Here is a 22302-nt window from a genome sequence, read left to right on the forward strand (position 1 = left end):
GCATTACAGGCTTCCCCCTATAGACCCAACGTTGTAGTGACGGGTCATAAGAGGCCCCCATTTTTTTTAGCATGTGGTTATCCTCTTGGCAATATTTCCGTGGGTAGGCCTGGGGTCGTCAGGGCCCGCTCTTCCTTGGAGGGCCAGGACGACTGTTTCCATGGCTGCCTCCCGAGCTGTGGCGTCTGCCAGGTGATTTCCCTTTGCTACTGGATCATTGCCTTTTTGATGGCCGGGGCAGTGCATAATGCTCAGTCTTTTTGGCAGAAAGAGGGCCTCTAGGAGGTCTAGGATCTCAGTCTTATTTTTAATCTCTCTGCCTTCTGACGTGAGCAGCCCCCTTCTCCGGTATATTTCTCCATGTATATGGGCCGTAACAAAGGCATAGCGGCTGTTGGTGTAGACATTGAGTTTCTTACCTTCTGCCATCCGGAGTGTCTGGGTCAAGGCTATCAGTTCGGCGCGTTGTGCAGAAGTCCCCGCGGGAAGCAGGGAGGGCGCTTGACCATACTACCTGGTCTGAGGTGGTGATGGCGGCTCCAGCCTTCCGTTCTCCGTTGACAAGGTAACTGCTGCCGTCCGTGTACCAGGTGAAGTCGGCACTCATCATTGGTTGGTCCGTGAGGTCTGGTCTGGTTCCATGCACTTCTGCCAGGATCTGTTGGCAGTCATGGGGCTCTGCTCCTCCCAGGAGACCCGCCATGAGCAACTGGCGATAAAGACATAGGCTTTCCCTACCTGCAGCATGCAGTAGTCCCAGTCTGGTCGGGTCAGGGAAAAAGCCGCATCGATCTCATTAGGTAGCTGCCATCTTCTCCTGGAACATTTTTGCGGGCCTCTGAGAAGACCCTTTGCCTCTCATCAGAGGTGAGGAGTGCCTGCAGCAGCTGTTGGCAATCGTCCCAGGTGGGCTGGTGGGTGACTAGAATAGACTCAATCAAGTTAGTAAGGGCTACAGGACTGCTGGAGAAAGCGGGGTTGGGCTGCTTCCAGTTGTAGAGGTCCGAGGCAGAAAAGGGCCAGTACTGGGTCTGACCATTTGGTTTTTCCCTCAAGGGCAACAGGTGGGAGGGGGGTTCTGCCGGGGGCTCACGCCTCCCTCTGAGTCTCCCAGCCACCAGGGAGGGGGCCAGAGACTCCTTAGGCTGGTCCCCCTGCCCACCGGTCCCTGCCCCTTATGGGGCTGGGGAGGTGTAGGGAGGGGGTTCTTCAAAAAGGAGGTTGATAAGGCGGGTATTGGGGTCTGGGGGGATCACCTCTATGGAGGGGGTGAGAGGTTTAGGGAGTTTAGTGAGGGCAGGGTAGAGGGAAGAGGAAGAGGGAGAGGTCAGGATAGGGGCGGTCGGCATAGTTGGCGTTACTGGTGAGGGTCTACTGGGGTGTACAAAGGGAGCCACCCAAGGTGGGGGTTCCAGGGCTAGGTTTTCCCAGGTAGCGATGTATGGCACCTGGTCGGGGTGGCCATGCGGTTCCTTGTCAAAGACTCACTCCTTGACCTGGGAGGATACCTGCCAAGTTAAAGGTATCCTCCTTAGGCCACCCAACACCCATTAAATTCCATTCCCCCATGCACAGCGTTTGCCACTTTCGCTTCTTCACATCTACCGACATGTTGTGTGCACGGTCACACACTTCAGACCAGTAAGACTCAAGGGGGTGGTTACTGTCTGACCCATAGTTTCTTCGAAGAAAACCAACAGAGACAATACAAACACAAACAGTAACAACGAAACCAAGACAAAACTGTGCCGCGCGGCTTCGGCGTAAAACCGAAAGCAGAATTTCAGACAGAGACCTCGAGGGACTGGCTCCCTCGTCTCCTACCAGGACCACGTATCCTTCCAATACGGGTTGGGCTCCGAAAAATCGGCCCCAGGTGCCACCCTTGGAACGTCTTCCAGGGCTGCAGGGGAGAAGTCCGAGCTTGTCAGCTCCTTCTCTGGCCCGCCAAATACAGAGCAACTCAGATCTGAGAAGTACACTGATTTCAAGAAACACTGAACAGAAAGACAGAAGACAGGAGCGCTCCACAAAACGGAAATGCCAGCCGGCTTACCTCCCAGTGGTGGTTCGGGGGTTCCGGGTCAGGGGCCTCGATCTCGGTGGAACCTCCAAATGAAAGACCCACCTCGGGTCAAGGCTAGGCCAAATTCCATTCTCTACCCACAATTCTCAGAACGAGCAGGAACATTCTTGAAAAACAGAAGAATGTATTGACTGATAGTCACCTGACCCTCCAGAAAGTCCCAGACAGAGTTCAATCGTGTGCCGTGATCCGCCCATGATTGCTAGCCAATAGATTTAAAGGTCAATATGCTTAGCCATACGTTTAAACTGTAACCTTGCTGATGTAACCTGCACCCCTAAAAAGTATAAAAACCCCTTGTAATAGGCATTTGGGTCGCCTTCTAGGCCCTTGCCCTCAGGGACTGATTGAAGGTCTATCCCAATGCCGGAAAATTAACCTCTTGCTTTTGCCTCGATCTACGTCTCAGTGTCTCACTCAGGGGTATCTCGAAGTATTAAATACCACTGGCCAAGGGTCGGGGTCTTACTGTTGAGGAGGAGCCTCTTTATCTCTGTGTATTGAATAAAGGGTAAACTATCTGAGATTGATGCAGGAACCGCGGGGCACCAACAGGCCCAAGCATAACAACCGCGGCACTAGCATGTCTTGCCCTCCTCCTTCCCTCTCCCTACCTAAGCCATTGGATTTCCTTCTTTAGGCACGTTCATCTTTCTAAAGTTAGCCCCCTAAATTTATTATTTAAATGGCCACTTCTTAATGTTGTCACTTTCTTATTCCTAAGGTGGATTGCCGACATTCAGCAAGCGTTAAAAAAAATAATAATAATCCCGATTCAGTTCACTCTGGTTAACATGTACAGTCAGAACTTAGAACTCAGCTTAGTGATGTGGGCTCCCGAGAAAATCAAACACCCAAGACTTACTGTTATGGTTTGTATTGTAAAGACAGAAAATTTTGTTGGTCCTTCTCTACTTGGGGCCTGAGAACCTGAATTTACGAACTCTGAGGGAGTGCCCTCAGGACGAAAACTTCCAAGTCATTCCTGAGAAGTGCAGCTGTGTGTGTCAGATAAAGGACATAAATCCAGTTACTTACGGACCATATCCTGACCATCTGGAAACAAACAGCCCATGAGAAGTGCTCCCGCCCAGAAAGTCCCTACTCCCCCTGCCCTCCCAGGTTCTGTGGTTTTTACCTTTGTAAGCTTGTGTGACGTTAGGCTCTTCTCCTCTCCTGCTTGAGGTGCGAGTTGAGCCCCAGCTAGCAGGTTCCAGAATAAAGCCTCTTGCAGTGTTGGATCAAGCTCCGACTTCAGTAGTTTGTGGGGTGGATGTCAATTCTTAGGACTCGAGTGAGGGTCTCCCTCTTCAGGGGACTTACAGTATATGCTTGTTGGAGTCAGCATGTCATGGTAGGCTTTAATACCCTTGTTCCTTCCATCAGCAGCCTTCAGATGAAGATGAAAAACTCTCAGCTCCTCCTGCACCGTGCCTGCCTGGATGCTGCCATGTTCCTGCCTTGATTGATAATGGACTGAACCTCTAAAACTGTAAGCCAGCCCCTATTAAATGTCCTTATAAGAGTTGCCTTGGGGTAGCTGGAAAGATGGCTCAGTGGTTAAGAGCACTGACTGCTCTTACAGAGGTCCTGAAAGGTTAACCCCTCCAAGGACCCCAAGCTACCTCACTCTAAAGGAAGCTAGCTCACTCTACAGGAGCCTTTCCCCCCACCCCCTTAGAGGCACTAAATACCTCAAATTCCAGACCCAGTCTCTGCTAGTAAGTATGTATAAAGTCACACTCCTTGCTGTTCCAGAGCCTGCTTTCTGTATGAAACTGGGTGAAAGGGTGTAGGGCAGGCCCCTGGATACCAGAGCCGGGCCTAGTAAGCTAATAACTGACTGCTTATCTGGCCTCTGCAAACTGCTCGCACAATAGAAATCCCCCACCCTAGTGACATATCTTGACCACCATTGCCACCATTGCCACCCCCACCCAGGAGATTGCACAAATACTCTGAGACAATAGGGAAATGATTGGTTTGTGATTCGCGGGCTTTACAATGATTGGTTGTAATTCACCAGCTTTTGCTATGAAATGATTGGTTTGTGATTCATATTTAGCAGGCTTTGTTGTGAACCAAATAAAATCTGTTCCGATTCTGCCTTCGTGGTCCGCAGCCCTCTGTGGGTCCCAGTGCACTTGGAATAAAAATCCTCTTGCAGTTTGCATCAAGACTGTTTCTCGTGGGTGATTTGGGGTGTCGCCTTTCCCGGGAGGTGCAGAGAACCCACACTTTGAGGGTCGGAGGATCCCCGACCGGAGAGTCTGTCCTTTCAGTCCTGAGTTCAAATCTCAGCAACCACATGGTGGCTTACAACCATCTGTAATGAGATCTAATTCCTCTTCTGGTGTGTCTGAAGACAGTGACTGTGTCCTCACTTACAATAAATAAATAAATAAATCTTAAAAAAACAACAAAACAAACAAACAAACAAACAAGAGTTGCCTTGGTCATGCCTTCATCACCAGTAAAGAAGTTGGTACCAGGGAGTATTGCTGTGACAGGCCTGACCATGCTTTTGTTTAGAAGAATGTGGATTTGAGGACTTTGAATCTGGAAAGCCATGGAATGTTTTAAGTGGGTCTTAATGAGCTATCTTTGGAGGAATATGGAAGACTGTTGCTGTGAGTGATTTGAACTGTGCAGACCTAGCCCAAGAGGTTTCAGTGGAGAAGAATTTCAGTGTGTGGCCTAGAGGCTGTTTTTGTGGTATGATGGTGAAGAATGTGGCTGCTTTTTGCCCTTGTCCGAAGAGTCTTCCTGAGACTAAGGTGAAGAGACTGAGATTAATGGTATTGACAGAGCAAGTCTCAGAAACGCCCACAATAGTTTTTGTTCTCTGGTTAAGTCTCATGAAGAATGTTTTGAATAAGCATATCAAACTTAGAAAGGAATATATATATTATAGGAAAATATAAAATATATGGTTCAAGTATTAAAGGGGCACCAAGAAGTGAAATGGAGCTAAATCCTGAGTTCAGGGATATTAAATTGAACAGAGGAGGGGTGCAGGGGGCGGGGATGATGAGATGGCTCAGCAGCTAAGAGCACTGACTGTTCTTCCAGAGGTCCTGAGTTCATTTCCCAGCAACCATATGGTGACTCAATAACCATCTGTAATGAGATCAGATGCCCTCTTCTGGTGTGTCTGAAGACAGCTACAGTACACAGCCGCATGCACACATTTTTTTCCTAAAAAAAGAATTAAGGGAGTGGTGACCTTGGTGCAGGATCCCACCCAGCTGAACTGTAGGTAGGTTCAGGCTTGGTAGTGCATGACTTTAATCCCGGGAAGCAAAGGCAGCAGACCTTTTGAGTTCAAGGCCAGCCCCGGACAGAGCAAGTTCAAGGTGAAGAAAAGCTTAAATTCACAAATGGTGGTACATTCCTTTAATCCCAGGAGGCAGTGCCATGCAGATCTCTGAGTTCCAGGCCAGACTACAGAGCAAGTTCCAGGACAGCTGAGCTAGTCAGTGAAGGAGTTTGAAAACAGGAAGCTAGTGATAATGTAAAAGAATAACGGGGACCAAGTTCTAGCCCCAGCAAGCAGCAAAACTTTGACAGCTTTTGTCCTGTGTCTCTGGCTTCACAGTCAAGAGGAGGAGACTACTGATCAGAGGGTCCCCCGCTGCTTAACTACCCTGAAATTCTCTTTGACTAGCTCATTCATTATCCTGCTCCCTTAGTAGACTAGTTGGCTTTGTCAAAGACCGAATTAATGCTCTACAACTCTTGGTCCTTAAGTCTCAATATTACCCATTAGAACCTGAGACCACAGATACTGAGGTCTTGTAAGACTCAAAGTGAGTCTTAACTACCTGAAGAAGACTCAAGTGAGACATGAGAGCTCCGATGTGAACGCAAGCATGTCAGTGTCAAGTCTCTTGTGGCTAGTGACTGGAAGGTGACCCTTAGCTATTGTTTGTACAGTTTTTTTTTTCATTCTAGTCAAGATAAGAAAATTGCCTTTATTACAAATTTCTGCAAACTAGAAAATCGAAAAATCTATTCCAACTACCTTTTACACCAAACGACTTCAAATTCTATTTACATTATTCTCAGCCCTGGGTTTGAGGCTTCTAAAGTCCACAGGACGCTTTGACTCAGTTTCCATTTTGGGGGTAAATTTAAGTCATTTACATGAATCCAAACATCACACATCCTAAAATTTAAAAGCTAATTAGCAAGTTAGAAGATTCCCCAACACCAGGAAAAGTTTAATCTTAAACAAAAAGCAGTTTCACATCTGCTGTGTGGCATCACTAACAGGAATGACAGTTTTAATTCTTACCGAGTTTAGCATTCTCTGAAGGATCCCATCTCTGACAATGGTAGGAAGTGCAGAGACATCTGAATGGTTCACTGTTCCCTTCCAACTCATTTCCTCCAAGCCTTTTTTTGTCTCTGCTCAATCCGAACAAGTCTTCTCATCCTAGCTCTGGAATCCTTCAGCACCGACAGCAATGTTCAGACCTTTCTCTTGGGAAAGGTGCTTTGAACGTCCCTCAAGATTGTTTCACTTCTGTTCTCCACAGGTCTGCTTTCAATCCAGCGATGGAGGCTGTGGCGATGTGCTGGCCGCTTGGCGCTGGGGTTTAGGGTTAGCTTTTTCATAACCTTTACTAGCGCCTCTGGTTGTAGGGTTTCTGAATCATCGGATGAATCCTCTTCGTTTTTTGGCTGAGGAGTTTCTGGGTCCACAACTAGGTTAACTTTCTTTGAGGGCTCCTCCATGGTGATGGGCAGAAGCCTCAAAGACTAGCTCCAGAACAGAATTGCTTAGTGATTGAAGAGACTGAGAACCAAAACCTAACAAGCAGAGACGAAGTGAGCACACACCCGTTAGTACAGTTTTTATACATTTCGTAAAGGGTGGCCTATAGCGATGGTGATTGGGAATGCAAGCATTGATGGGTTCAGTTGACATTTAAGGTAATTGGCTGCCTGTCACGCCCCCTACGTCTCGACAGCAAGAACGACGCGTGACAACAGGATTCTTCTTCGAACAACCTTTATTGTACAGTACTCTTGAGCAGGGGACCCCGAGGAAGGAAAGTGCACTGCTTATAAATGCCCAGGAGACTTGTGTTGCTACCTGATTGTTGCGCCCTCCAGTATCTCATTAGCATGTCCTGAGAGCGGGCTGTGACAAGTGTGGTGCATGCGCACTGCATCCCTCGGACTGGACAACAGCTCTGTTTGCTGAATCATCGGTGGGAAGCCGGCGCCATCTTTGGGTGCAGCACAAACAGCTTCCAACACTTCCCCAACATTGTGTCCATTCAGCAATGTTTTAGTCCCTCCCAGAAGGAAAATAAGGATGAAGCCCAAACTCTTTATTCCCATCGATGACTATAACAAGGAAAGCCCCGAAGACTGCCCTATGTCAGGCCTCGCTGTCCTTGAATGAGCCATTGAATACATTAGACAGAAAATAGCCCCTGACCCCCACATATACACACTCCTCTTTATCCCCCACTGCTGCCTTATGGCCGGCCCCTCTGCCTCATCCAGCAAGGATAGTCAAAAACTCTTAAAGGCTCCATCCCTTCTACCCCTCTACAAACTACCACAATTATGTGAGATTAGAGACTCTTTCAAACTTGGCTAACATGGAAATAACACCTTGACTTTCCCTGTTAATGTTCAACACACTCACTCTCAGCCCCAAGACTGCTATCCCTACAAGGCCAATGAATTAAAAGATCTTAGACAACCAGTATGAGAAGATGGTATTCTTGCCCCTTGGACCAAATCTATTCTCGTGAGCCTTCATGCTGCCCTTAATAGACCACGATATCTTTTCGTCCTCCTTGTGTCTCCTGTTACTTCAAAGGTAGGCTTTCTATAGGAATATATGCCTGCAGCAGATCAGGAAACAAATCAAAATCAAAACCAACAAAATATCCCTTGGGGCTTCCATGGGCTTTTGGGCTAAGGTCATTTGTCCACAGTAGCACGGCAGGCTATTCAGCCTCCAGGCTACGTTGATCAAGCATGCCTTTGTGCCCTTCAAGCCTGGGATTACATAACCCCAACTCCCTTCTGAATCCCAAGACAGGGATTTCTTGATTCTCTTCATCTATCAGAAACCTGAGGAGGGGTTCTCTCTGATGTTGTTCTTATGTTTTGCTAGAGCAGATGCTTGAGAGAATCCATGATGTTTGGAAAAGATATACATATAAATTAACAGACAGTGGACTGAACTGTATGGTATTTGTTTGCCTTGCCACTCTTTTCTGGTCTTTGTTTGTCATGGCTTCATAGAGAGAAATGTGCCACAGAACTTCTGGCAGTGTTCCAGTGGCTTCCTGCCTCTTCCAAAGACTTGGGACAATTGGCAGAGCCTTGCAGTTTCTGGATTGAACTTCCACTGCTGATTTGTGACTGGTGTTTGGGAGTGGATTAAGCCACCAATGTTGATTCACGTGAACGTGAACTGATCCACTGATACCCTGACAATACAGATTGGATTCATCCCAAAGAACTATTTCTAAACAGGTCCACATCCTCCTTTGCCAATATTAACCTTTCCTTTCCATAACCTCTGGTGGCTGTTGGGCTAGAAGAGAGGTTAAAACATTAAAATACACTTACTAAAGTAGGTTTTGAAAAATATAAGCCTATTCTCCTTGAGTGGTCAAGAAGCCTCAATGGGAGTTTTTATACTCACCATTGAACAAGTGCAGAATTTTTACTCACACAGAATTACAATCCTGATTTTCCCATATTCCATCCAGTCAACTAAACTAGAACATAAAATCTTGCAATTCATGTGACTCACAAATTACCACCACTGCAATATAACGAATGGGAGTCAACCTCTGGGGCCTCAAGGCCAATGCCCTCTGGTAGATTGATATCACCTATGTACCCCAATTTGAATGGGGAGAGATATTCTTGAACAGGAAACAGAACTGAGAAGAAATGACCAATCCTGGCTACAACATGTCCAATGCACTCCATGTCAATGCCAAAGTCAACGACAACCAAGTTCTGGGACAATATTGAGCTATTCCCATAGACTACGCTGACACGTAGTCCACCTGAAAAATGCAAACTTAGAACTTACACATCTGTGAGCAATACCCATTAACACAGACACTACCAAGCTAAAGGCCTGGTGCGTTATATCATTTGTCTTTACCAGCCCGTGAGAAGCAGTGATCATCACACCCTACACACAAAGAAGCAGACCTACACGTTGTGCTATTTGTGCTCATAAATGTAGACCTGATAAATCCAAGAATAAAAGTATTTACCAAACTATAATAGTTAAAGAGGTTTCAATAAAGAATATCTGCAGTGGGACAGACAGAATCTTAACAATTTGAATTCTCATAGAACTGTCCTCTGAGAGGAACGAACCCTTTTATAGTAGATGAAGTCTGCTATCTTGTTAATCAGCAAACCTTATAAAACAATTTGTTCTCCCTGAGACTGTCACTTTAAGGTGAGATGACAGATACATTTAGGGTGAAAGGGCCCAGGAAAGAACACCCCGACCCACACTTGACTCCCAGACCAGCGCCAAGAAACAGTTCCACCAGTCCCTAGCTTGCCCCACTCTCCCACAGACCCCAGACCACCCTGGAAGCTCCATCGCTCAACGAACCCTATATAAGGCCTGCCTGCTCCTCAGGTCCCTGTTCCTTGCCCGAGCAGAGGCAGCCACTCTTCTGGGTTTTTCCTTCCAATACATCCATGTGAGGTTTGTTGCGTGGTGTGACTTTTGTGGTATTCCTTGGCTACCTGAGGAGAGCTGTAAGCACTTGCATAGGGGAAACCTTCCCCTGCAGGAGCAAAGCTATACAGTTGGGGGAACCTTCCCTTTATTAGAGCAGAGCTGTAACGCAGTTAGAAACTGGGTTCTAATTGTATAGCGCATCGTCAGGACAGGCTGATAGCTGTCAGTCTGGTTGTTGGAAAGTATGGATTTTGCTTTTTGGTCGTTCTGTGTCAATGGTGAGGTTGCTGGAATCTGAATGGCTCAAAGCTCAGCATGACACCAGCTTGTGCCTCATGAGCACCCTGGGCAAAATCCTAGCGTCCAAGAGCCTATCGCTCACCTTGGCAACCAAGACTTCCGGATTCCAAGATATACCGGAAGTGACGTTATCTTGCTTCCCGTCCCGCCATTGTTGCCATTTCTTACTGTTCTGGATGTGTGTGGGGCGGGTGAGCCATCACGCATGCCGGTGGTGACGCGGTGGGACGTGCGGCCTGCACTCGGGACGCTACACCGGCCTTGCCAGGGTGCTTGCCCCAGGCGGAGCTGCCACATCCTTGTGCTCGGGTCGCTTGGCTTGGGGTCTGCTCGGGTTGTTAGCGCCTGTGCGTCAGCGCTGCACGGGTCAGACACGGCCAGGTGAGCGGCCACCGAGGCAGGACGGTGACTGGAGTGAGCCCCACAGGAGCTCGCACTACAGACGTGCGGCGAGATCTGCCGCTTGGCACTCGGGACAGTAAGGACAGCAGGAAAATGTCCTGTGCTCTTGTGTGCCGTGGCTAGTTGCCCCAAGGGAGCTGGTTTTCAAATGGCATGCATACGCGGAAAAGTTTTTCCCAAATTTTGTCCGCTATACTAACCACATTCGTTTAACATATCTCTGTCCCTGTGTGACACATGCACGCATGCACGACTGGGAAGCCAGTCCTGCCTTTTGAGTCTTCCCAGGAAACGGAGCCCACATCTTTATAAACCGCAAACAATTGCATTAAGAGAAGTGACTCAGCGGAGGTACGGGTGGAGAGTAGTCCGTGGGATTATTGAAGCTATAAGTACTGGTATGCCCGAAGAGACCAGAAAGGCTCCAAGTTAAGCAAAAAAGGCTTCCAAAAGTTTTTATACTAGTTCCTCCCTTTGAGTGGCCCTCCTGAAGTTTAGAGGCCATGACTGGTGAATTCTGCATAGAATAGTTGAAGTACACTGTTACATAGTATGAGGTACAGCAAGGGAAATGAGTCCTTGTTTTATATCTGGGGCAAGCAGGAAAATATTCTTCAAGAGAAGTTGCTCGGTCTTAACACTTGAGTAAGAGTTTGACAGGAATGAAGAAAAGGAACAGGGAAGGTACAGACAGTTAAAAATGTCCCTCTCCCCATTTGTAGAGTGTTAGTCCCAAACTTCTGTACATCTTTACTAGTTGAAGAGTTTTGAGCCTCCGCTTCCAGCACACGTTTATTAAAAAATTAAAGATGAATCCTATTTGAACTTCAGTGCTTAATACAAGACATATTAAATAGGAGTTAAATCATTTAATATTTTCTTTAACACCCCTTCTTCCAAACATGCCCTACTTTGGAGGCCACTGCTGTCCTTTTAATTTGGGTACCTGGGGAGAAATAGGTGGAGATGTCTGTGAAAGCTAAGACTAGACATTAAGTTAGCTTTTATCCTACAGGTGACCAGAGCCACTAAAAGTTTGAGAAGGGAAGTAAGTCACTTGGAGTGTTTGTACTTCCCCTCCCCAGCCCCCCTTCCCCCCTCAAAGTTTTGCTTTTAGCTGCAGAATCTGTCACAAACTAAGAGTTAGTTGCTCCAGGACTCTGATTGTTCTCTTTGTGTTTCTGTAGGTGACAGTCTCCTCACTTCATTTCTTGACTCTCTGCAGTTTGCAGCAGAGACCTGTTTTCAGTGTGCCTACTGTATCAGGGACCGGCTTCCCTTGGGGATCACAATGACCATGGAAGGCAGGGGGACATTAGATGCCATCCCCAGGACTGCCGAGTATCAGAAGCATGAGGGGAGCTTGACTGTGAAGCAGGAACCAGGAAGCCAGACCAGGGGACGGAAGAACTACCCTCCTGTCTGTGAAATATTCCGGCTGCACTTTAGACAACTGTGCTACCATGAGATGTCTGGCCCTCAGCAGGCCCTGAGCCGCCTCAGGGAGCTCTGCCACTGGTGGTTGATGCCAGAGGTCCACACCAAGGAGCAGATCCTGGAGCTGCTGGTGCTAGAGCAGTTCCTGAGCATCCTGCCCAGGGAGCTTCAGACCTGGGTACAGCTCCATCACCCCGAGACTGGCGAGGAGGCTGTGGCCGTGGCGGAGGATTTCCAGAGACGCCTTAGTGAATCAGGAGAGGTAAGCAAGTCAGTCTATAGGAACATCTAGAACTACTCTCTAGACTTGGGCTAGCCTGAGAATAAGTATTCTCCACCCCCCACACTTTAGGCAGGTTTGCCTTTAAGATTCATGAACTTAGTCCAATGATAGATGGAAACTAGTTTTCTGCTGAAAGCCGTAAGCAAAAATACAAATCCCAGCTTTCTTAGTCATTGTTTTTATTGCTGCAAAGAGACACTGTGACCAAAGCAACTCATAAAAAAACATTTAATTGTGGACTTTCTTCCAGTTTTAGACATTAGTCCCTCATCAAGGTAGAGAACTCGATGGCACACAGGTTACATGGTGCTGGAGAAGTAACTGTGAGCTTCATCTTCTTGTAGAGACAGAGACTGAAACTTCAAAGCGCATCTCAGAGGCACTTTATCCAACAAGGCCGCACCATCTAATCCTTTTAAATAGTGCCTCTGCCTGGTGACTAAACATTCAGATCTGTGAGTCTGTGGGGGCCATTCTTACTCAAACCACCACATAAGCCAAGCTCTAATCAGGTATATTTATGTGGAGGGAAGGTGCATGTACAGGTCGTGTGCGTGTGCGTGTGCGTGCGTGTGTGTGTGTGTGTGTGTGTGTGTGTGTGCTTGAGCTAGAGAACAACCTCAGCTGTTGTTCCTCTGGTGCAGAAAAGATCTCCCTGACCCGAATCAATGGTTAGCAGGTTCTTGGCCTCTGAGCCCTGGGAGTCTGACTGCTATGCCTCTTCAGGGCTGGAATTACAAACGTGCTATCACACCTGACTTTTTTACACTAGGTTATCATGACTGCATGTAAAGCACTGTATTGACTGAACCAACTCTCCAGTCCTGGTTGGTTCTTAGAAATAAGTTCAGATAAAAGCTCTTTAGGGCAGTAGCGGCAGATATAGGCAAAAGATAGAATTTAGTACATTATAGTAACCTAATCTATGATCCACTGGCGGTTAAATCCTGCTAAAGTTGTAGTATTTTACCCAGGGCTCGGGCATGTGGGCTTCCTTCCCTTAAACCACCACATGAACCACTCACAGGCAGTAAGCTCATTAGGCACACACATCTCTGACTGTTTCTGCTCTCCTGCTTGCACACGAATATGCATAGCTATGTTGTGAATCAGTGGTTAGGCTAGTTTTCTGGCCTAAGAGCCCCATGTGATCTGACATAGGCCTAAGTAAGGCTAAGTAGGCCACTTAGCCCTGTGGTTCTTAGAAGGCAGCCTTTTCAGAGTGTCATGATTCTTACACATGGGCACAGATACAAAGTGGCTGGTGCCTAAGCAAGAGCGACAGCTGAAGTTGTCCTCCAGCTCCTACACATGTGTGCATGTGCACCTGCATGTGCATACCCACATTTATACACACAAGGAACCATTCGGTAAGTAACTTGGGAACTAAGTTCCTTGTGATTAGCAGTATTTACCATCTGTTATGGTTTGAATATGCTTGGCTCAGTGAGTGACACTATTAGGAGGTGTGGCCTTGTTGGAGTAGGTGTGTCACTGTGTGTGTGGGCTATAAAACCCTCACAGTATCTGCCTAGAAGTCAGTCTTCCACTAGCAGCTTTCATGTGAAGATGTAGAACTCTCAGCTCTTCCTGCACCATACCTGCCTGGATGCTGCCATATTCTTGCCTTGATTATAATGGACTGAACCTCTGAACTTGTAAGCCAGCCCCAATTAAATGTTGTGCTTGTAAGAGTTGCCACTGTCATGGTGTCTGTTCACAGCAGTTAAACCCTAACTAACATACCATCTGAGCTATCTTAATAGCTTCTTATGGTTTTTAAGCTAATGTGCCCCCAAAGACCTGACACCTTGGAGCTGGCTCTCAAATCTTTTCTTCTGGCTCCTACAGGGAGAGTTAAGGGATGGATAGCAGGGAAGATTGCAAGCTTTGAGGTTAGTGGAAAGATATCCTGGTTCTTCATTTCCCTGGCCTTTTTTCTGTGTAGGATGTCTTTGAGGTCTGGATTCTCTGCCTTCAGAAATGCACTTTGAACCCAGTTTTGTTTCCTCGTTTCTAATCTCTAGGTCTCGTCTCCAGTACAAGAACAAGATGTGAATTTAAAGATGGTAGCTCAGAGTGCAACAGAGCAGTCACCTACCTCAGCCTCCAGTCAGGGCTCAGCCTGTCACCCAGGAGCACACCACTTCCCCACCGGACACTTGGGTACTCATCTCCTCAGTTCCGCCCCCTAGAGTCCCTTTCTTTCATCAGCCCAGTTTGCACATCACTGAAATCCCACGTGGTCCTTACAGGCAGCCTCCATTTCTCAGTGACCCTTTTGTCTATTCTCTAGTTGGGCGTGTACTTACCAAGTTTTCCTTAAGCCAGAGAAGTCTCCTACCTCAAGTATGTGCCACTGGGGACCCGAGACATGCTGTATACTGTGTTTGTCTTTAAGAGTTCTTATGTAGATGGCAGGGCGTCAGTCATATACATAAAAAGAAGAACCTCTTAGGATACATTTGGGTGAAGCTGGGCATGGTGAATCATACCTGTTATTCCAGTACTTCTAAAGCTAAGGCAAGAGGGTTCTGAGAGCTGAAGGCAAGCCTGGACCACTTTGTAAGTTTTAGGTTAGTCTGTGCTTCAGATTATTATCCTGTATCAAACAAAACACACACACAAAAGCAGCTACCACAAAAGATACATCTGGATGGTATCTGTCCCTAGACATGCTGGCATTGTAAAAGGGGATAATTAGATAGAGCACATCATGAGGCAGAGTAGATATGATGTACTTGAGGAACGAGCAAGAGATTTAACTGCTAGAAAGTGGAGTATGGAGGCCAAATACAGTGCACTGTGCTTTTAATCCTAGCACTCAGGAGGCAGGAGCAGACAGATCTCTGTGAATCTGAGGCCAGCCTGATTGATATAACAAGCTCCAGGTCAGTCAGAGATACATAGTGAGAACCAGCTTTTAAAAGCAACAGAGAGATGTTGTGGTGCCGGTGCTAGCAGGAGATGGTCGTTTCTTACATTTATTAATATTTGCTACAACAGAGAGAGAGGGAGAGAGAATGAATTTGCTGTGTTCGGGATGCAGGTCTGTGGCAGGTCTGAGAGCGGTGAGGACTGGGATGTCTGACTAAAGCCATGAAGATCAGAAGGGTCACTGATGGAGGGAGACAGAGCAGTCACCAACAGCGTAATGGATGGCAGCAGGCTGGGTGAAGAGATGGCTGAGGAGTTAAGGGCACTGGCTGCTCTTCCAGGCTCAGTTTCCACACCTACCATCTAGAAGTCCAGGTCCATGGAATCCAACACCACCTTCTGGTCTCTGTACCAGACACACAGATGATACACAGACAGTACAGACCAAATACTCACACCTGTTACAATAAATAAGATTTGTTTAAAGGAAGGAGTGTTAATCAGTCTTGGAAGTGGTAAGAAAATTAAGGTAGAGAGAATATAGCCAGAAGTAGAGCTTCAGACAGGTTGGAGAGGGTCCTGGAAGGAACCCCCAGTTCTTAGTTTGAAAATATTACCTGTTGTGCCCTCTGAAGAGCATTCTCAACACACTTAGGATGAGGTCTCTAGGAAGAAGCTAAGAGTCAGTGTTTGTAGTTTCCTGGACGCCTGTGGATCTCACCCTAGGCACATGGATCTTAGGGAGCTGAGAGCAGGGCTTGACCCACTGAGTTCACCTTTCACCCCCAGATCCTGCTTTTCCCAAAGTGGGGAACTCCAGAGCCCAGGCAGTGTCTAGTGTGCTTAGGATGGTCAGGCCTCAGGTGAGTGTGGCTCTGTTTTTCTTGAGTCCGTGTCTGGGTGTGTGGCTGGGGTGTGAGGGGGATGGCTGGGACTCACCTGCAGACACTGTCTACCTGCGGTAGCTCCTTTGGCTCTCCTGCCTAGTTCTTCCCTTGGAGCTAGGCCCCTGCCCTGAGTCTTAACGGGTTTCACTTAGCCTAGTTGTGTCCACTATCATTTCGTTCTGTGCGACTTCTGTATGTCGAGAACTCTGCTCCTCTGGCTGGGGTTGTTTCTGAACAATAGAAGCTTGTCATTTCAGGAGACTGCAGTTGACAAGGACTGTACACAGAAAAGGTGGAGTGTCCTGTGTGAGACGGAGGTGGTGAGAGATGAGCGTGGCCTTGCCTATCTGGGTAATGACTCCTGGTCACTAAGTCTGCTCTCTACATCACATCCCCTACTTTCCTGTTTTCATTTGTTTGAACTTTTTGTTATACATATTTGCAAGCATGAAGTAGATGTGCATAACGAACCTCCCTGTGCCCATCCCCCGGTTTAAACATTCTCCTAGTGTTCCTTACTGAGTGACTGATCTAACTTGGGTTTCCTCAGCCATAGGAAAGAGGCCCTTGGGTTCTGGAAGTAAAGATCTTTGTGTTTGAGGGATTACACAAATGGGGACCCAAACCGTCACCTTGGGCACTGGGACACAGCAGTCCAAGCATGTGAATTTTACACCAGGACAAATATGGCTGGACTGACCACATGACTAATGCAGCTGCACTCAGTGTTTGTTCCTGCCTTTCCTTCCACCGACATTCTTTTGAATTCTAAAACTTTGTCCCTGTCACAGCTTCTTCTCAGTTCTGTTTGTCTCTTGGTTTTACTGCTCACCGTGGTTTTGCCTGTCTCCATCTTACTTGCAATCATGCCCAGTTTGGGGGCCAAGATCTCTTAGGAAGAACTCTGACCAAGACAGTGATCAGTCTCTTCTGTGGTCACTGGTCCAGGCCACAAGAGATGCTGATGACAAGCTGCAGTTAAGTTAGACTTGAGTCTTTCTGGTACCTGGCTCAGGTCGAATCTCCAGCCACCCCTTGAGGTCCGTACAGGTGTGTGAGATTCCCCTTATGAGGCCTGAGACCCATCCTGTGATTGGTAAACTCAGGACAGTAGACAACTTAGCAGAGGGTGAATAAGAAAGTTACTAACCTAAGTATAGTTTTATTTGTTAAAGATGAGCTGGCCTCATCCTCACTGCAACACAGCTTAAAGGAACCAACATTTTGGTATTTGTTGATAACCATGAATAATTACTGCATAATTTCCCAGATTTTGCATTTGAATCTCCAAAACTACAGATCCAGTGTTTAACTATTTCATTTCTTTATTAAATTACTATTTAAGAGACAAGCTCACAAGGGCCTGCTTTAACTTGTATTTCAAATCACTGATGCTTCCTTTAATTTTTATGGGTGTATAGAACCACCTTTGCCTCGTTCAGCATTCTAACTCTGCTGTCCCTTCAACACTTCTGAACCAGCGTACACGTACCCATTGCCACAGAACACAGGTCGCTCTGTGCTCACCTCACACGTGTCACACAGATCTCTGTGCTCACCTCACACGTGTCACACAGATCTCTGTGCTCACCTCACACGTGTCACACAGATCTCTGTGCTCACCTCACACGTGTCACACAGATCAGTCTGTGCTCCCCTCGCACCATCACAGTGGAAAGTCTCACCAGCTCACTTCCATTTTGCTTCCTTTCCTTCTTACCATCCTTTCCTCCTCTCCACTGACTTCCTCTACTCTCTTCATAGTTCTTACTGTGTAGCTCTGTCTGGCCTGGAACTCTGTGTAGACAAGGCTGGCCTTGAACTCACAGAGATCTACCTGCCTCTCCTCTCACTGTGGCTCTGGACAATGATATGAAACTGTGACCCAGTTTAGCTCTGACTTTCCAGTCTGTCTCCTCCGTAGGCTGCATTAGCTCAGGTTTCCTCTGTCCTCACCTTTCCTCCCCACACCCCTCTATGGACCATTGTCCCTCTGTGTTTAAGATCCCTGAAGATAAAGGGGAACTATTTTTTCTCTGTTTCTCAAATGTTGTCTTATTCCTTAGCTATATAATATGAATTTTTTATCTACAAAGCAATAAATAAATAGTAAAAAAAAAAATTTTCCTTATTTCTTTGGCAACAGATAAGAACAGGATGGGAAGTTCTGAGTACAGTCCAAAGCAGGACATTTCTAAAGGATCACAGCCACTTGACACATCCTCAGGGGAACTCTTTGGAGTGGCCCTGGTAGACCCAGAGTCTGGAGATACTTGTGAAGATCCTTTAGCACAGGAAGAAGGGCATCCCTCAGGTGAAAAAGGTAGTGAACTAGAAAGTGATTTCTTGGAAAAGAATGATGAGAAAAATTCTACAGAAGACAGAAATAAGGAATATAAAGATGTAGGGAAACGTCCAGATATGCCCTCCAGTCCTGTTGAGTATCAGGGAGAAGCAAAGAAGCAGAAGTCCTATCAATGTGATGAATGTGGCAAAGTTTTTAACTGGAGCTCACACCTCCTTGGACATCAGAGAATCCATACTGGACAGAGCCCCTTTGAATGTAATGAGTGTGGGAAGGCCTTCCAACAGACATCCCAGCTCATTGTTCACCTCAGAACACACACTCAGGAAATACCTTTTGAAAGCCGTGAGTCTGGGAAGACTTGTCACAGTTCCCATCTTATTCTACACCAGAGACTCCAAAACAAGGAGAAACCTTATGAAGGTAATGGATGTTTAAAACCTATTCAGAGTTCCCAGCTCATGGACCACAAGAGCGCTCACACTGGAGAGAAACCTAATGAGTTCGGGGAGCCATTTATTTGGAGTAGAAGTCTCCAACAACAGGTCCTTCACACTAGTAAGAAGCACTATGAGTGTCACGAGTGTGGGAAAGCCTTCTGTTCCAACAGAAATCTTACTGACCACCATAGAATCCACACTGGGGAGAAGCCTTATGAATGTATTGAGTGTGGCAAGGCCTTTAGTCGGAGTAAGTGTCTTACTAGACATCAGAGTCTCCACACTGGGGAAAGACCATACAGATGTAGTGAATGTGGGAAAGCCTTCAATCAGAACTCCCAGCTCATCGACCATGAAAGAATTCATACTGGTGAAAAGCCTTTTGAATGTAGTGAGTGTGGTAAGAAATTCAGTTTAAGTAAATGTCTTATTCGGCACCAGAGACTTCACACTGGAGAAAAGCCCTATAAATGCAGTGAGTGTGGAAAATCCTTCAATCAAAACTCTCACCTAATTATACACCAGAGAGTTCACACTGGTGAAAAACCGTATGGATGTAATGAGTGTGGGAAGGTCTTCAGTTATAGTTCTAGCCTTATGGTTCATCAGAGAACCCATACTGGGGAAAAGCCCTATAAATGTAAAGATTGCATGAAAGCCTTTGGTGACAGTTCACAGCTCATTGTTCACCAAAGAGTTCACACCGGCAAAAAGCCTTATGAATGCATTGAATGTGGGAAAGCCTTTAGTCAGCGTTCCACCTTTAACCACCATCAGCGAATTCACAATGTGGAGAAGCCCTCAAGTCTGCTTCAGACAGTATCCTAAGGTTTCCTGAGTCAGAGAATAAAGAATTCTGAGTTGGTTTGTTTAGAAGAAGGAAGCCAGACAGTGGAGGTGTATGTCTTTCATCCCAGCACTTGAGAAGCAGAGGCAGGTGGATCTTTTGAGTTTGAGGCCAGCTTGGTCTACAGAGCGAGTTCTGTGGCAGCCAACGGTACACAGAGAAACCTTGTCTTGGAAAGCTCCCCACCCCCCAAAAAATTGTTTATCTTATTCTTTTCCAAAATAGTGCTTTCTGTTCGGTCACTAAGGCAGGAGAATAATAATAACCTAGTAAAGTCTTTCCTTCCTTACTATTGGAAAAATAATCACATTAAAAAATTATTTATTTTATGTATGTGAGTACACTGTCACTGTCTTCAGACACACCTGAAGAGGGCATCGGATCCCATTACAGATGGTTGAGTCACCATGTGGTTGCTGGGAATTGAACTCATGACCTCTGGAAGAACAGTGTTCTTAACCACTGAGCTATCTCTCCAGCCTGAACCATGTATTTTTATTTACTTCTAACTTTTCCTTTTTAAAAACTAGCTTAAAACATACCTAATTTTAAAATTTTGCTTTCCACAGTTTGTGATTTTCTTTTTTGTATATTTCTCTTTTTTCCTTTTTTAAAAAATTGGATATTCTCTGCATTTACATTTCAGATGTTATCCCTTTCCCCCAATATCATCTCCCCTCCCCCTCCCATTGCCTCCATGAAGATGCTCCCTCTTTCAACCACCCTCTCTTCCCTCAGCACCTTGGCATTCCCCTACACTGGGAAAGCAAGCCTTCGCTGGACTAAAGACCTCTCCTCTCACTGATGTCAGAAAATGCTCTCCTCTGCTGTATATGCACCTGGGGCCATGTGTTTCTCCATGTGAACTCATTGTTTGGTGTTTTAGTCCCTGGGAGCTGTGGTGGGTTTGGTTGGTTGATAATTTTGTTCTTCTCATGGGGTTGCACACCCTTTTAGCTCCTTAAGTCCTTTCTCTAACTCCTTCATTGGGGTCCTTGTGTTCAGTCTGATGGTTAGCTGCAAGCATCTGCCTCTGTATCAGTATGGCTCTGGCAGATCCTCTGAGGAGGAACCATATTAGGTTCTTGCCAGTAAGTACTACTTGGCATCAGCAATAGTGCTTGGGTTTAGTGGCTGCATATGGGGTGGATCCTCAGGAGAGGCAGACTCTGGATTATCTTTTCTCCAATCCCTGCTCCTCTATTTTCAGAATTGAGAGTTCATCTTGATAGATTTTTTTTCTTTGATAAGTAAAAAGTGTCTTATCTTTTTTGATGACTTTTGGGTTGAAAATCTATTTTATTTGATAGTAGGATGGCTACTCCAGCTTGTTTCTTGGAACTATGCTTGGAATGTTTTTTCCCAACCTTTTACTGTCAGGTAGTACCTGACTTTGTTGCTGAGATGAGTTTCCTGTATACAGCAAAATGCTGGATCCTGTTTACATATCCAGTCTGATAGTCTATGTCTTTTTATTGGGGAATTGAGTCCATTGATGTTAAGAGATATTAAGGAATAGTGATTGTTGTTTCCTGCTATTTTTGTTGTTAGAGGTAGAATTATGTTTGTGTGCTTTTCTTCTTTGGGGTTTGTTGCAAGATTAATCTCTTACTAGGGTGAAGTTTCCCTCCTTGTGGTGGAGTTTTCCACCTATTATCCTTTGTAGTGCTGGATTTGTAGACAGATAGTGTGTAAATTTGCTTTTGTTATGGAATATCTTGGTTTCTCCATCTATGATAATTGAGGGTTTTGCTGGCTATAGTAACCTTGGCTGGCATTTGTGTTCTCTTAGGGTCTGTATGATGTCTGTCCAGGATCTTCTAGCTTTCATAGTCTCTACTGAAAAGTTTAGTGTAATTCTGATCAGTCTGCCTTTATATGTTTGTTACCTGTCCATTTCCCCTTATTTGCCTTTCTTTCTTTGTTTTGAACATTTGTTGTTTTGACTATTACATGTCTGGAAGAATTTCTTTTCTGGTCCAGTCTATTTGGGGTTCTGTAGGCTTCTTGAATGTTCGTGGTCATCTCTTTCTTTAGGTTAGGGAAGTTTTCTTCTATAATTTTGTTGAAGATATTTACTGTGCCTTTTAGTTGGGAGTCTTCGCCCTCTTCTACACCTATTATCCTTAGGTTTGGTCTTCTCATTGTGTCCCGGATCTCCTGTATGTTTTGGGCTAAGATCTTTTTTATTTTTGCATTTTCTCTTACTGTTGTGTCAATGATTTCTATTGTATCTTCTGCTCCTGAGATTCTCTCATCTCTTGTATTCTGTTGGTGATACTTGCATCTATGACTTCTGATGTCTTTCCTAGGTTTTCCAACTTCAGGGTTGTCTCCTTTTGTGATTTCTTCATTGTTTATATTTCTGTTTTCAATTTCTTCATCCTTTTGTTTGTGTTTTCCTGTAGCTCTTTAAGTGATTTTTGTATCTTTTGTGTTTCTTCTTTAATGGCATCAACTTGTTTGTGTGTGTTCTCCTGGCTTTCCTGTACTTTTTAAAATTTGTTATGTATGCACTTCTCAAGGATCTCCATCATCATGAAGTATGATTTTAAGTCTAAATCTTGTTTTTCTTGTGAGTTGGGATATCCACTATTTGCTGTGGTGGGAGAACTGAGTTCTGATGTTGCCAGGTTGTCTTGGTTTTTGTTTTTCAGATTCTTGCACTTGCCTCTTACCATCTTGTTATCGGTTATGCTAGGTGATCTTGTCTCTGACTAGAGCTTGTCTCTCCTGTGGGTCTGT

General features: G+C 45.8%; 1 protein-coding gene across 1 annotated transcript; it reads left to right on the plus strand.

The window, feature by feature from the left end:
- The first annotated feature begins 10299 nt into the window (after positions 1–10299).
- Positions 10300–18056, plus strand: LOC308434001 (zinc finger protein with KRAB and SCAN domains 7-like). The gene is made up of 5 exons (XM_080934168.1): positions 10300–10460; positions 11669–12180; positions 14229–14367; positions 15868–15941; positions 16223–18056. The coding sequence occupies exons 2-5, from the start codon at positions 11773–11775 to the stop codon at positions 16460–16462; spliced, it is 861 nt and encodes a 286-aa protein (XP_080790294.1). The 5' UTR covers positions 10300–10460; positions 11669–11772; the 3' UTR covers positions 16463–18056.
- Positions 18057–22302: the final 4246 nt, after the last annotated feature.

The sequence above is a fragment of the Micromys minutus genome (genome assembly GCF_963924665.1).
Source record: "Micromys minutus genome assembly, chromosome: 21".
NCBI lineage: Eukaryota > Metazoa > Chordata > Mammalia > Rodentia > Muridae > Micromys > Micromys minutus.